This window comes from Mustela nigripes, chromosome 2 (assembly GCF_022355385.1).
Source record: "Mustela nigripes isolate SB6536 chromosome 2, MUSNIG.SB6536, whole genome shotgun sequence".
NCBI classification, from domain to species: Eukaryota; Metazoa; Chordata; class Mammalia; order Carnivora; family Mustelidae; genus Mustela; species Mustela nigripes.
This window is the reverse complement of record NC_081558.1, coordinates 125785237-125801719: the sequence shown is the minus strand read 5'-3', so window position 1 is coordinate 125801719 and position 16483 is coordinate 125785237. Positions and strand designations below refer to the sequence as shown.

Below are 16483 nucleotides of genomic sequence, written 5' to 3'. Positions count from 1 at the left end.
GAGTGGCTCGAGCACAGTGCAAGAGGAGAAGGGTAAAATGATGTCGGGAGGTAAGCAAGGATCAGCTCCTTCAAAACCTTGACAAGAATTCTGGATTTTATTGTGAATGCAACGTGAAACCACTGATGGGTTGTAGAGAGAAGAAACATGATTCAATTTGCACTATAATTAAGCTCACCCCTTGGGGGCGCCTGGGTGGCTCAGTGGGTTAAGCATCTACCTTTGGTTCAGATCCTGTTCTCAGGGTCAGGTCACGATCCCAGAGACTTGGATGGAGCCCCCACATTGGGCTCCCTGCTCAGTAGGGAGTCTGCTTCTCCCTTTCCCTCTGCCTGCCTCTCCCCCTGCTTGTCCTCTCCCCCGCCCCCCACCCTCTGTCAAATAATAAATACATAAAATCTAAAAAAGAGATCACCCTTATATTCTGGAAAATGATTTGGTGGTGAGTAGGGGACAAGATAAGCAGAGAGGCTAGTCAGGGGTGTTGACAGCCACCTGCAAAGAGACGAATTAGACTAAAAAGCTTCAGGGTATGTTTTCAAAATAGACCAGAGCATATGGTGGAATGTGGGGAATGCTAGTCATGGGTAATGGCCAGATTAATGGTTTGAGCAACTGAGCCTACAGCAGTGGTACTTACAGAGATGGGATAATAGAGGAAGAAATAGATTGGAGGGATAAAATGAAGAATTTAGTTAAATTTAAATAATACTGAACTGCCATATATAATCTACTTATATAATCTTTCTCTTCAGGAAGACCTTTAAAAATGGGGAATGTTTTTCACCTTTGAAACCTTAACATCCTGAACAATGCAACATGTTACAGATTACCATTATTCATTAAGTATTTGTTAAGCGAACGTCATAGCTTTGCAATTATTTCATCCATTCCAATGTAATAAGATCCTACTTATTGTGAAAAGCCTGATCAACGACCCTTTTCCTAACCAAAGCTGACAAGAAAAAAATTGATTGACCATTAATTATCCTTTAACTTAAAAAGAGAGAGAAAAAGTATGAGATTCTTGTTTTTTGATTCTTTGTTTAGTTTTCTGTAGTTAAACTAAAATGGGAATTAAAAGCTTTAATGTGTGTGCTTAAATTCTTGGGCCAGCTACTGACCTACTTCAAGTGATTTTACCTCCCAGTGTTTCAGTTTCTCCATTTGCAAAAGGGAGATAATGGTAGTTGCCTTATCTCACAAGGATGTCATGAAAATAAGTCAGATAAATTGCTTTGCCCTCCTTGGAAAGGGGCTCTAGAAAGTAAGCATTATTAGATATGATGATGAATACTCACAACTTCAAAGATATTTTTAAATTGCCCCCCAAGTCTTTGAACACGTTAAGCCTATGAATAGCACTGTGTTAGGTGTTTATACATTTCTGGCAAGCTTTCACCTCTTGTTAAAGCAGTAAATGGTCTTTGAACAAATGTATTTCTCATTCTTTGATAACTACGCTTCCTTGTTTGTACACTTGAGAGATGATTATCATCTAGCATGTGAGGTCAAGTTGAACTCTTTGGTGCCATTATAGTTCAACTGCAGCTTTAATTGAGTTTTTCTTCCAAGGTTGAAAATAAGTCCTTTGGTAAGCTACTTGCACTCTAAAAAGTGATTGTGAGGTGAATGTAACTATTTTATGCAAAAGATATGTATAATGTTTTTCACTTTAGCTGCAATATCCTCATTCAAAAATTGATATGAAAAATTCAGTATTTTTAATTTCTTCATTGTTGCATTTTTTGATGTTTTCTTAAAATTGCTTTCAATAGCGATAATTATGCATTTTAACATTATAAATACAGACAGTCCATGACTTACAATGGTTCGACGTACAACTTTTTTACTTTAGGAAGCTGCAAAAGCGATACGGATACTTCTAGTAGAAACCATACTTGAAAGTTTGAATTTTGATCTTTTCCTGGGCTGTCAATATATGGTGAGATGCTCTCTCGAGATGCTGGGCGGTGACAGCAAGCCACAGGTCCCAGTGAGCCACACAATCACAGGGGTGAACAACCAATACACTTAAAGCCATTCTGTATCCATACATAGTCATTCTGTTTTTTCACTTTCTGCACAGTATTCAACAAATAACAGATATTCAACACTTTATTATAACATAGGCTTTACTTTAGAGATATGACCCAAGTGTAAGCTAATGTAAGTATTATGAACGCATTTAAGGTAGGCTAGGGAAAGCTATGATATTTGCTGGGTTAGATGTATTAAGTGTATTTTTTATTTATGATACCTTCAACTTACAATGCAGTTATCAGGACATAGCCCCATCTTAAGTTAAGAAAGATCTATATCAACAGCCAGGGTACACCGATAAATATCACCAAAGTAAAAATGTATAGGCCTCGGGCGCCTGGGTGGCTCAGTGGGTTAAGCCGCTGCCTTCGGCTCAGGTCATGATCTCAGCATCCTGGGATCGAGTCCCGCATCGGGCTCTCTGCTCAGCAGGGAGCCTGCTTCCCTTCCTCTCTCTCTACCTGCCTCTCCGTCTACTTGTGATTTCTCTCTGTCAAATAAATAAATAAAATCTTTAAAAAAAAAAAAAAAATGTATAGGCCTCAAGACAGAATACAGGGGTGCCTGGGTGGCTCAGTGGGTAAAGCTACTGCCTTCGGCTCAGGTCATGATCTCAGGGTCCTGGGATCGAGTCCCGCATCGGGCTCTCTGCTCAGCGGGGGAGCCTGCTTCCTCCTCTCTCTCTCTCTCTCTCTGCCTCTCTCTCTGTCAAATAAATAAATAAAATATTTTAAAAAGAAAATTTATTAAAAAAAAAAGAATACAGGATAGTAAACATAGAGAACATTTCTTTTTTTTTTTCCAGATTATTTTATTTCTTCATTTAAATACTCTTTATGCACAAACATATTTTAGTTTTATGATTAGGGAGGAAAGCAAATAAATCGTATACATTTCTTCAATTTCATAAATCTCTTATATGCATTCCTAGGACTTAATATTTATTTCCAAATTAAATATACACCCCAATAACACATATTAAATTATTGCATAAACTCTTTGTTTTTTTTTATTTTGTTTTTGGTTTGTTTCTTGTATATAACAGACTTCTTTTTAACTAAAAGCCAAGAGAAATCAGCTGGTCATCAGTGTTTCGACACTTAACAACTGGGTTTATAAGGCTTTTCTTAATATCAATGAAACTTTTTTTTTTTTTCAAAATTAGCATTAATGAAAGAACAAACAGTAAAGTTCTTCCTTATTTACAAAAGCTCCCTAAAAGATGGAAGATCCTAGCCACACCCACTTACTACAAAACTCCAGGAAAAAGCAGAACCAATCATTTGTTAATTCTCAGCTTTTTTTCTCCCACCTTAGAGCATGCGAAACAAGACTGCCTTTCTTGACAACACTAACATACATCTAGAGAACAACATTTCTTATAATAGACGTGCATCAGGTTCATCATCAGGAATATATTTAAAAAACTCTCAAACCATTAGCATTTCCTTCCTTATCCACACATCTCTTACCTATACACCTAACACAAATCAAAACTCTCTCTGCTCGAGTAGCCAAAACACTCCCAGTCAAGTGCTATAAAATTGTTCTTTGCAAAGTAAGAGAATAAGGCCTACTTCTCTTCTCTTAGGTAACACTGTTCCAGGTAAGTCTTAATATATCCACTCAACAGACGTGGCATCTGAAACGGGGTGCCTTACACTAATCTCCTAGCGAGGTCAGAACACAGGCTAAATAAAAATGCTTGACCACAATGATACCCTTTCTTCCTGTTTCCTTTTTCTCTCCAGGAAGAAATTAGAATTTGAGGCAACACAAATGAAGACACTGAACACTGATAACTTTCTAGGAGGGGAGAGTTAACCAGGAAAGTGGAATAGGAGAGAGAAAATGGACTCAATTCCACCAAGTGATGGTGGAAGCCTGCTCACGGTCCTACCAGGATCTGACAGAATGGACACTGAGGGACAATAGGCCCATCCCTCAGGCAGAACACTGGGGAAAATACCATAGGCCCTATATATGGGGGAAGGAGTAGCATTACTATTTCAGAATATTATTTAAGTTTAATTTTGAAATTTCTGTCTCCAGCAATATACCCAAGGGCCTATAATAGATACCAACAGCAAAACTTCTTCTCAAATTCAATTATCCTGGGTAGACCTTGAACTGGTGGGATGGCCCAAACCCCTACACTTCTAGGGAATACCTAACTGACCTCTGGTACTGGGGAATTTGCCTAGGCCAAAGGACATAAATTAGCCTATGATGGGAGAGATTTTACCTCAAAAGGCTTTTCGATTGGCCCATTGCAATGACTTCTGACACCAACGACCCAAGTTTGGCCAGACTTCACAGGTTAAAAAGGCACAGTCCTCCACAAGTCTGCCTTTACATCAGATACAAGCGACAAGTTTGAGGGTCCCAGGCCACCTTCCCTTCTAAGCTGCTGGCTACAAATTTAGGGGTTTTCAAGTCTGAAAATTTGGTAGGATAACTCCCAGAACTCAGGAAAATTCAATACTTATAATTACAGTCTTATCGTAGCAAAGGAATTCAAATTGGGACCAGTAAGAAGGAAAGATGCATAGAGTGAGGTCTGGGAGGGTCCCAGATGTGGAGTTTCCATTGTCCTCTCCTGGGTCCTCAGGGACTTATTCTCCCAACTCATTGCTATGTGACAAGACAGATTATTACAAATCAGGAAAGTTTATTCAAGTTTCAATGTGTCCAGAGTTTCTACTGGGGTTTCATTATATCAGTTTGATCAGCTAAATCATGTATCAGTCTCTGCCCACCCAGCCTACCCCTCCCCCCTTCCCAGGAGGCTGGACTGATAACCCCATGTTTGTTCTTCCGGGCATGAACAGCCCCGGACTGAGTCACCTCATACTATTAGCCACCTCACAAACTGTGAGGGGCCCGCCATGAACAAGAAAGGCACTCCTACCACTCGGGGAATTCCAAGGGTATAAAAGCTTCTCCCCACAACTCAGAAACAAAGACTAGCCAAATTACTTAGAAACCCATGCAATATTTAAATTCTATTTCACACAAGCTACCAACATTTAAAAATCTGTGTTCACATAAAATACTAAATGTGTCGTCCTCCCCTAACATCTCGGCAACTTTCTGCCTCCATTCCCATAAAGCTGCTGCCCCCTTTAGAAGGGACTCATGCTTCCTGCCATCTCCCTCCTCTCTGTTTTCTTATTGGAGTGAATTGCTCCTTTGTTTCCTTCATGCAAACATTTAAATTCGCAAACTCTGGCCTAGGCCTGGCTGTTTTTACTGCATCACACAAATTAACTTCAAGGAATAAATCATGAAGGAATGACAATTACCTCATTTCATTCTCCACTGCAAACTTCTCCTCCTCTACACTTTCTATGAGGCTGGGCACATGTGCACACATATGCATGCCTGTACCATGTACGTGTCTCCTATGTCTTGAGCCAGGCTAGCATGACATTTTTGACTGCAGAACCAGGACAAGCTAAATATAATATTGCGTCATTTTCAGAGTCAACAATAGCCCACCCAGGAACTTACAAAAGAAGACTCTCATTCTAAAGACAAACCAAAACCTAGGTTTCTCAGTATTTTCAAAGCTATAGCTTCCTTCATGAGCATAAAATTCTCACATCCTCCTTTATTCTTTGAAATTCAACATCATTCAATGAAAGTAAGTGGGACAAGTGTCGTTATTTTCAAACTTTACATACTCCTTCTCCCTTTGTAAATCACTTGTTTAAAGAACATAAAAGGCGTGAAACAAGTCCCATCTACTTCAGTGGCCATGGGGACACTTCTAATCTCTCTCAGGTACAGGTGTCACAAACAGCCCTTGAGTTGATCTCAGTATTTGTGAATTTCCTATTTGGAATTCATCTACTCACTAAAATTTGTAATGCCAGAATCAGTCGTCACAAACATGTGCAGGGCAGTGAAAAATTTGAGTCACCTGATTATGAATGTTCCCCACTGAGGCCAAAGTGACACTATACATTCTTGTTCCAAAAGAACACTGTAACTAACTTCCCTTTTTGTGTTCTATTTAGTGGCACTATTTTTGGATTTTTGTGCTTTTTTCTTAATGATTTTGCCATTTAAAACGACCCTCAAGCATAGTGTTCAAGTGCTATCCTGTGTTCCCAAGTACAAGAAAACTCTGGTATGACCTAAAGAGAAAATAGTGTGCCAGATAAGCTTTGTACAGGCATGATTATAGTGTTAACATGAGTTGAGTGTTAATGAATTAACAACATATATTAAATAATATATTAAAAATAGTAAGTCAATAATATAGAGTATACTAATACAGTTCTTCAAACAGAAACACACATAAAACAAGATTATGTATTAATCAGTTAATGAAGATGTTGTGACCAGAGGCTCACAGAAACTAAATTCTTTATTTTCCCTGACAGAAATGGTTCAGTATTCCCTAATTCAGTGTTTATGATGACTTTACAGAACCTAAGTACCATAAATGATACAGATAACTGTACTTGTAAAATAGTGACACACACAAGGGACTTTACAGCACAAAATCACATCAAAGACACCATGGAGGGAGTGGGGGTGGGGATGGAAACTAAGCTCACAGGCAACTAACCATTAAGGATGCTATTTTATTTTAAACCAGCAAGTGATGGTGGAGTTAATGCTAGTCATTCCTCCCAGCCAAACCAATGCAGCAGTAAGATGCCACATAGTAAACAGAAGACTGAACTTTAAGTTGGGAGGTCTTGTTGCTGGTCCCAACTCTGCAAATAATTAATTAGGCAAGTCACCTAAACCCATTTAAGCACCAGTTTCTTTATCTGCTAGAGGGATTTAAATCTGTAGCAGTTAAGTTACATTTGCCATAATTATCTACAAAAGGTTTCCATGTAAATTTTCTTATTGAATGAACTTGATGGCTGCTTCTTACTCCAAAACTATGTAACTTAAGAGAATCATTTTGCCAAAATAGAATAAATAAGTCAAGTGTTTATAATACTAAGAAGACCTTTCCTTTGGAATGTTTACAAGATACTAGCCAGAGGGAGGACTTTAAATATGAGAACAACAACAACAACAACAACAACAACAAAACAGCTGTGGACTTATTTTTTAATTATATTTATTCAATTACATTTTCTTTTTTAAAAATGAGCTAAAAACATTCCCAGTAGATGGCCATCCTTGCCTCAGGCCTCATAACACCACCAATTTTATGAATGTGGAGAAGCTAAAGTACCACTAGAGGGAGCAGGAACAAAAGACTTATTTTTAGTTCAAGGAACCCAGACAAACTTCAAGGGACTTCAAAGATCAACTTCTGAGTAAAAGGAAACTTAGTGATGCTTAGGTACTTCAAGAATCTAAAAAATCAGAACTAGACTTCACTTGGTTACTCACCTTGTGTCCTTTCCACAAAACTATGCTGACTGGGGAATTTTTTTTTCATTTTACTTAGAGAACATTACCAGCAACAGTGAATTTCAGTTTTTTCCCATATCCCATTTCTCATTTTTCCTTTAATAGGGTTAAAAACTGTGTTAGACAACACCGAGGGTCCTATTTTGGGTAATGGGCTGACATACACATTTACAACTTTGCTGACCTGGTCCTCCTGACTTACTGTTCCCATTGTCATGTCAGATTTGAGATGGGTATCACCCGGATCATTTGCCTTTGTAAGCCAGCACGCCGCTGGCTATTATCTCTCCCAGTAACTGACCACAGAATAGCCCTCTTAAGGAGGTGAAGGCACAGATTTGGGAAGAATCCAGTACGTAAACCTGTAATTAGGAATTAGCTTTTGGGGATGAGTGGGCAAAAGGGCCTGTAGGTGGTTTCTTTTAACCTAGTGGGCCACCAACTTATTTTTTCTGGAAGACCACCAGATTCAGTGGGGGCAGGGAATGTATTTCTTTGTAAACTTCTTTGTTTGTCACCACCTAACACTTCGCATCCAGAGGCAGAAGAAAAGTCAAACGCAACCACCATTTATGAACGCAATTTTCATGTTTTGACAACACACTAGTTTTAGTTAACAAATGCTTACGAAATGTTTAAAAATCTCGCACCCGATTGAGGACACAGAGAAATCTTTTATTATGGCAGAAAGTTCAAAATCCGCAGAGCAGAAAATACGTGAAATATAAATGCGCAACAAAACCTGATGTGGGGCATTAAGACAAAAATCCTGCAAAAGAATGGCTAGCTAGCTGCTTGGCTCAATGCCCTTCCACCTATCTTTCTACCAATCTGCACGCATCCTGGTCCACCAGCCCGCAGGTCTGGGGATCCACAGGCCCACCACTGATGGGGAAAGGGAGACCGAAGCGCACAAAAGGAGTGCCCACAACCCCTTCCCGTGGGAAAGTCGACTGCGGGCCTCCAGCAGACCCTCTGCAGGCGGCGTGTGTGTGAGCCTAGTCCCGGGTGCAAGTCCCACAGCTCAGGGAAGCGCACCGCGCGAGGGGACCCGCTCCGTTTCTCTCCCTGCGGCCAGAGCCTCGCCCTTGGCCCCCAAGGGTCCCGCGGCTGACAGAGCCCAACTCTTCGCGACGGCAATGGGTGCCTCCGGAGAAGCCCCGGGCCGACCGCGGCCTCCAGGCGGGATGCGGGGGCTAAGCGGGCGAGTCACCGCAGGCTCCCGGGAGGGGCGAGCAGGCCAGCCGCTGACATTTTTTGTTTGCTCCAAACTGGATGGTGTGTGGCAGTAGGCCAAGGCTTTTCCGCCCGCTGAAAGTCAGCGAGAAAAACAGCGTGCGGGGAACAAAAGCGCAGCGCCTACGCCCGTTTCAGTTAGGGTTAGACAGAAAATGACCGCCACCCCTCCCGAGCCCACCCTCCGCAACCCGAACTGCACCCGGCCGCGTCTCCCTATAAAGGGAGCGGCCGCGGCCCGCGCCGATTGGCCGGAGCCCCTGTCTCGGCTCTCGCGAGAGCCGGAGCCGGCCTCGGCCCCCCCCCCCCCCCCCCCCGCCAAGTTCTATTTCCTGCCATGCGGACCCTCGCGCCCCTCCTCCACGTTCCTTAGGGAGCGTGTTGTGTGTTTTTTTCCGTCCGTGCTTCAGAAGTGGAAAGTTGCAGTAAATCCCGGCTCCGTTTTCCATCCCCTACGGACCGGACACGGTGCGCTCAACCATCTTAAAAAGTGGAGTTCACAGAAAAATTTTAGGGCCGGGGAAACAGAACAGGGATTCGTAACTCACATTTGTTAGAGATCTTTAAGAAAATAGATTCTCGGACAGCCTTGACTAAACCAGAATATTGGCGCAGCTCCTTGGACCGCCTTGGAGTTCCTACCCTGCTCCTCTCTCATTAGAATGCCGCTCTTCCAACTTCTCCTTGAACAAAGAGTGGGTTTTATTAAGTATAACTACTTCGTTCTTAATTTTAACATTCAGGATGGAATCTGCCTTTTATTACGAATAAAAGCTTCTCAGTCGTTGACTTTGCTTTAATATTGTGACTAGTTTAAAAAAGAACAATCCACCATAAGTTGTAGCGGGTTTCCATAATAGCCGGTGTAATACTGTTTTACATACAACTGGCAGATCCTGATTGTTGAATTCATGTTGCATTGGGTGAATTCTGGGGAGCTGTCGCTGTGGACACGTCAATCTGAGAGAAAAGCTAAATGTTAGGGGCATCGGTTTCCAAAGATTGTAAGGGCGGGGAAAATACAAACGTGATTTTCTAATTTTATTCTCTATCCCTAGATTATTTGAGAAGGATCATCTATGACCCCATGTTAGAGGCTGAAGTCAGTACAGAATAGTCCAGATTGGTGGTTGGGTTAACTACCTGAGACCATGCTTAAGGATCGTTGGCCTGCCTAATGTAGCAAGCTACTTTGGGATCACTTTAAACTTAAGTCTAAACTACTAACCTGTTTAAATCTCAATTTCTTAATTTGTAAAATGGTAATAAGACTTGTCTTGCCCATCTCTCTGGGATGTCAAAGTTGAAGTCAGATAATTAGGTAGCCTTATTTTCTTTTAGAAAAAAAAAAAGCACTTTAAGAATTCTAAAGTGAAAAGTGAGTTCATGCTCTCTACAGTGATTTTGAATCTAGTGAGTGCAGCATCAACTGTTCAAACTGCCCTCAGAGAATTATTTTCCACACTTTATCCAATCTAGGTTTGCCTACAATCACTAAAGTGGGAGAGAAGTACCAAGGAACAAAATGCATCTCTTCACAAATGCTTGACTCAGGTCTACTTACTGCTACTTGTACAATGTGCCCATTGTTTTTACACCTTGGAGCCTTTGCACTAACGTTCCCACTGCCCAGAGTATGCTTCTGGTCAGTTCTAAATCTCTACATACTTACCGGGAGTGCACCATAGAGAGCATCAGGGAGGGAGATAGAGATGAAAAGGGAAATTCTGCAATCCCTAACTTCTAAGAACATAGCTAGTGCAGGAGAAAGACAAGCAAACCAAGTAAGGCTGCATAAATTAAGTGGTCAATAGAAGTACAAGTAATGCAATATGCTGGAGTACAAAATGAATTTTGGCTGCGTGGAGGAAGTAGCATCTGAGTTGGACCTATAAGTTATCTAATTCTATAACCAAGAAAACCTTTTATTGTATTTTGAAAATATCTCTAGAGACATTATCCCATTTGAACCCCACAACGACCCTGTGAGACGGACAGAGATCAGCAGCCCCACTTTATGGATGAAGAAATTGATCTTCAAATTGTGGTGCAGTTGGTAGGTGGTAGAGCCTGGACCGAAATCCATATAGGCTGTCCCTAAATTCTGAGGAAAGGGCATTGCATTGGGTTTCAGTTCCAGCTGTCTTTCAAGCCCAGCCCCAAACCTAAGTCTACTAGAAAAGTCTACCATGAGCCTTCAAGGTATTTCCCTCCGTTGAGCCCCAGAGCATTTCATATTTCTCTGAGAACATTAAATCACTTCTATCCAGTATTACTATAATTAAGGTAAAAATTTCACCTCTAATACTAGACTGCTGGCTTCTTAAGGAAAGGCTCTGACTCCTAATTGAGCATTCATTGCACTTAGCACAGTGCAGTGTATAGAGCAGATATGAAATACTTATGTTAATAATGCCGTCATTATCAGGAATACAGGTCATTTTACACCTTTCTTCTACCATTCATATCTAATTTGACACCAAGACTTGTCAGTTTTTTGCAATTTCTTCTTTTTAATTCCTATTGCCTATAATCTTGAGTATAAAACTTGACTACTTTATATCTAGATTAATAAATTAACTGATCAAATCTCCAGGGCCTTCCCAGTCCAATTTATCTTCCAAACTACAACCACATTCATCTTAATTTCCTGTGTCTCCTGCTTTTTGTCTTTAATTATTCCCCTCTGTCTATGGGACATTTAACACAAAGACTTGTTCTTAGCCTGTTCCCTGTGAGACCGTTTCACTACCACCAGTCTGGTAAGCGTGTTTTGAATATGCTTTGTTCATTCTCGTCCAGAGACCCTGGCTCTTTTCCATTATGCTTTTCTGGATATCTGCCCTCTTCCTCCTCCTCTACCACACACCCATTCTAATGCCACCCCATTCATGATGGCATACCTTTGCTATAAAATCTTTCCTCACAACAACCTTCTTTCCATAAACCTTAACAAACTTAAATCTATATCACTCATTTGGCACACATGTTGTACTACAAATTGTTCTTTTTCCAAAGGAAGTACAAGATCTCCAAGGTCAAGAATAGTTTCCTCTAGCATTTAATTTGGCTCTACTCAATGGTTTACTTTACCATTATTTTCCCCCAACATAGAAATGCAAGAGACATGGACAGTCCAATAATTCAAATACTTCCTGTTCCCCCAGGTACTTATAATATACAGTTTTCTGTCACAAATACTCAAAACATTTTTTTCTAACCATTTCATCTGTATTCAGAAGCATCTTTGATGTACTATGTTGGGTCCAACTTCTTTAAACTCGGCCTCGGTGATCCACATGTCCTGGAAGGCAGACAGGGATGCAAGAATAGAGCCTCCCATCCACACTGACAGTTTCCTTTCTGGGGGAGCTGTAACCTGCACTGGCGTATTGGCAGGTACCATATTTGCTATATCTTTAACTAGCCGCTTGTCCAAACCAGGGAAAGAGGTTGATCCCCCAGCAAGGACAATATTAGAGAAAAACGAATTCCTCAGGTCCGTATCGCATTTCATTATGCTGCTGAAACACAACTTATCGATGCCAGGGGTATCAAGGTTCATAAGATGTGGAGAGAAGAGGGCCTCTGGACAATGAAAGAGCTGGTCCTGGAGCTTGATCATCTTTCCATCAGGCAGGTGGTAAACTTTCTCTACAAACTCAGGATTCTTGGCCATTTCCTCTTCATAGTTCATTACCACATAACAAGAGGTTTCCTTAATGTCTGCAACAATCTTTCTGTCTGCAGTACTAAGCAACATGATGCCATGGTCCTTCAACAGCATCATGAGGTAGTTGGTGAGGTCAAGACCTGCCAGATCTAGCTGCTGGACGCCATGAGGCAGACAGTAACCCTCGAAGATGGGCACACACTGGGTCACCCCAGCACCTGAATTCAACACAAAGCCAGTTGTGAAGCCAGCGGCAAAGAGAGCAAGCACCCCTTGGATGCACATATAGAAGGCAGGAACCTGCAAATGCTCAAAAAACACTTCAGTGATCTGTTGCCGGTTCACCAGTGGGTTCAGTGCTGGCTCGGTAATCAAGACTGGGCCATCACAGGCCTTTAGCTTCAGATTATGATCATAGATATGCTTCCACATGATTTCCATGTCTCCCCAGGAAGTAACCAGACCACGCTCCACTGGATAGCTGTAGGAAAAGCAATAAGATAAATGGCAGCAGGTTTTGCTATTTTGTTTTTTGTTGTTTGTTTTTGTTTTTGTTTTTTTACAATGACAGCTTTTAATTTTTCTAGGGCAGTGACAGCCAGTCAGAAAAGGTAACTGCCAGCAACAGTTAGCATAGCTACTCTCTTCCTCCGCAATTTTTGTTGATTTCCATTTTTCCCACCTTTAGAAGACAAATAATCCTTTTTTTTTTTTTTAAAGATTTTATTTATTTGGCAGAGAGAGACACAGCCAGAGAGAGAACACAGCATGGGGAGTGGGAGAGCGAGAAGCAGGCTTCCCTGGGATCAGGGAGCCCGATGAAGGGCTGATCCCCGGACCAGGATCATGACCCCAGTGGGAGGCAGATGCTTAACATCTGAGACACCCAGGCGCCCCCACAAAAATCATTTTTAAAAAATCAGGGAATCTTGGGCGCCTGGGTGGCTCAGTGGGTTAAGCCGCTGCCTTCGGCTCAGGTCATGATCTCAGAGTCCTGGGATCGAGTCCCGCGTCGGGCTCTCTGCTCAGCAGGGAGCCTGCTTCTCTCTCTCTCTCTCTCTGCCTGCCTCTCCGTCTACTTGTGGTTTCTCTATGTCAAATTAATAAAAAAAAAAAAAAAAAAAAAAATCTTTAAAAAAAAAAAAAATCAGGGAATCTTTACATAATAGTATAGTTTTAAAATTAATTAAAGAAACCCACATGATGAGGGTACTATGAATTAAGTGATATTCTTAATGAACTTATATTTTATGAATAACTTTATACATTTGAATACATCTGTTTAGATACCAAGAGCAAGTGATGTTCACTCTTGGATGTTTAGCACTCCTTGGAGATTTGTGGCCTGCACCAGCGGGCTGAAACTTTCCTGTTCCTCGTTTCCATATCCTGGCAACTTTGAGCCCCTCATCTGGATTCCCCCTGCCCCTAGTGGGTCCTGCCTGCTGGGAGAAGGCCATACCTGATGGACAGTGAGTGTCTTCTTTCCTGCGCCTCATCGCCCACACACAGTTCTAGCGCGCTCTTGGCCTCCCAGTTCTGGCCTTTGGCTCGGCCGATAATATTCGGGTATACAAACTGGGGTTCCCGCGAGCCAGCCAGGCCCGCCTTGATCATTCCCGAGCCGTTGTCGATCACCACTGGTAGCTGGTAGTAGCTCATGCCGCCGCTGCCTCCTGTCGCCTGGCCACACAGGCCACCCTGCCTGTGGGCTGCGCCAGTGGGGCGGAAAATGCGGGGGCACAGGCCCTGGACAGAGTTAACAGACCCACCGCCAGGAACGTCGCGTCACAAAGGCCCCAGCCTGCCCCACTAGGCCTGCGCCCTGGCCAGGGCGCGCAGGGGGCAGGGAGAGGCCTGGCCCATTGACTCTCCAAAGTACTGCCCACCGATTGCCTCTCACAGGGGCTGGGTCACTTGCCACCCCCTGGAATCCAGGGATGCCAGTATCAGGAAAACCCAACTTTCTTCCCTGAAGATACAAATCTAGCCCTTTACAAGTGGCTTTCTCTAATACCTGGGTGGGCCATGAAAACAATTTTCTTTTCCAAAGGCTTTAAATTCCGCCTAATAGGCATCTGTCCATGGAAAGCTCTGGAATGTGCCCTTGAAAGTAGGAAAAGGTGGAGAGAAACAGGGGAAAGTTGTCGAAGAAGCTGAATTTCAGAAGAAGCTTCTGAAACCCTCCTTAACTTATGAAAAGAAAAAGGAAAAAAATGCTGTGATTTAACGTGGGTTTTATACAGATGAACAAAGGGGAAGGGAAGGAAAAATGAAATAAGGTAAAGACAGGGAAGCAAACCTTAAGACTCTTAAATATAGGAAACAAACTGAGAGGTGCTGGGCGGGGGAGGGATGGGATAATTGGGTGATGGGCATTAAGGGCACGTGATATAATGAGCACTGGGTGTTATGTGCAACAGATGAATCACTAAATTCTGCCCCTGAAACTGATACTATAATATATGTAAACTAACTTGAATTTAAATAAAATCTTGAAAGAAAAAAAAAGTGGGTTTTATATACTTTTATTATTGTTTCTATATGATGGGCAAATACTTCGTTGTGTTTCTTTCCTGCAGTTTCTAAGCAAAATGTACTCAAAACCAAAATGGTAGAGTCTTGCTTTTTTTTTTTTCTTTTGATTGATTGATTGATTTTTAAGAATCTCAGCTGGTTATCCCTTGTGTGATATGTAAGGTCATTCTCATTTCCTAAAAATACTTGATTTTTAGGCATAAGGACGTGCCTGCCTGTTTACAAGAAAAGCGATATTCCCTCGGTCATGTGAAGTGCAAGATTAGAATAATTTAAGTACACTGCGTGCCAAAACGTGCATCTTGGTGTTTGATTTTTTTTATCCCCTTAATTCTACACACTGTGTGGAGAATTTTAAAGTAGGCAAGTTCGGACCTCTGGTTGGTCTATGAGAGCAGGGGAGGAAATTCAAAAAAGCCCGTCCTTCCACCAGAGGCTGGAAGGGTCAAGTTACTAAGTAACAGAGGTGGCATTTGCTGCTGCAGACCACTGCAAGAAGGGGGACTCCAACGAAGCCCCGCACTTGCCCCGGGCTTCTCAGCACTGCGTGGCGGGGAGAGAATGCCAAATAAAATATTTCTTTCCCACAGAAGAGAGTGTACCAAAAGGAAGTGCAAGGAGCCAGTGCTAGGTTTCTGCAGCGGTCCGTCCCTAGGGGCCGGGGGGAGGGAGGGGGGGGGGGGGGGGGGGGGGGGGGGCGCGGAGGGGGGGATCGCACGCAAATTCCAACTTTCAAAATACTTTCAGCATCACACAATTAAAAGTGAAGTCATTTTTCCTTTTCTGTTTGTTTGTATTTTTTTCTATAAAAGCTACCTTAGTACTGCTTTAAGTGCCGGGAAGTCCATGGAACTACATCCATATCTAGGCCAGTCTGAAGCTGACAAGCCAGCGAAGTTTCCGTAGTGTAGTGGTTATCACGTTCGCCTAACACGCGAAAGGTCCCCGGTTCGAAACCGGGCGGAAACAAATGCTACACATTTTTCTTTACTACCAGGTTTCCTCAAACAGGGCCGTGTCACTTTTACCAATCTAGCTTTCTAAAAGACAATCTAAATACAAACTTGTGGAACAGTATAAATTTGAACTTTCACCTTGGTTATTTTATTCAGCAAATGTTTTCACTGACCACTGGAGACGCAGAAATGTTTCAAAATTAGAAAAAAAAAATTTCAACTCCCAAACAACTACTGATAAATAATGTAATGTACAATCTAGAGAGGAGCGCAAACACGGTGTTAAAAACTGTTAGCCCTGTTGTCTCCTGAGCATTCTTTGTATTACAAGTTATTTAATTTTCCATTAGTTCTCCCCTTCAGATTGCAAATTCCCCTAAACGCCAAGAGACCATATATTACTCATACTATGCATAGTTGGTGTCACGCTTAACACCTGGTAACTCATAACTATTTCTACTGAAAAGGGTTCCGACAAAATATAAAAGAAATAAGAAAGATGAAATCAAGAACCCAACTCAGCTTTTTCCTGTTATAAACATAATGATAGTGACTTTATCCACAAATATGATTTTTACAGACGAGAGAAAAGAAGCTAAAGAGGAAACAATGTAATTGGAAAAATCTCGGAAGAAACGAATAAATTCCA

The 16483-nt window shown here is 41.9% G+C and overlaps 1 protein-coding gene and 1 non-coding gene across 2 annotated transcripts; one reads left to right on the top strand and one right to left on the bottom strand.

The window, feature by feature from the left end:
* Positions 1-11902: 11902 nt before the first annotated feature.
* Positions 11903-14002, bottom strand: ACTRT3 (actin related protein T3). Its single transcript, XM_059388058.1, has 2 exons — positions 13803-14002; positions 11903-12821 (listed from the first exon to the last, which is right to left on the bottom strand). The coding sequence occupies exons 1-2, from the start codon at positions 14000-14002 to the stop codon at positions 11903-11905; spliced, it is 1119 nt and encodes a 372-aa protein (XP_059244041.1).
* A 1772-nt stretch (positions 14003-15774) lies between these two features.
* On the top strand, positions 15775-15847 carry TRNAV-AAC (transfer RNA valine (anticodon AAC)). Its single transcript has one exon. It is a non-coding gene; the product is annotated as a tRNA-Val (tRNA).
* Positions 15848-16483: the final 636 nt, after the last annotated feature.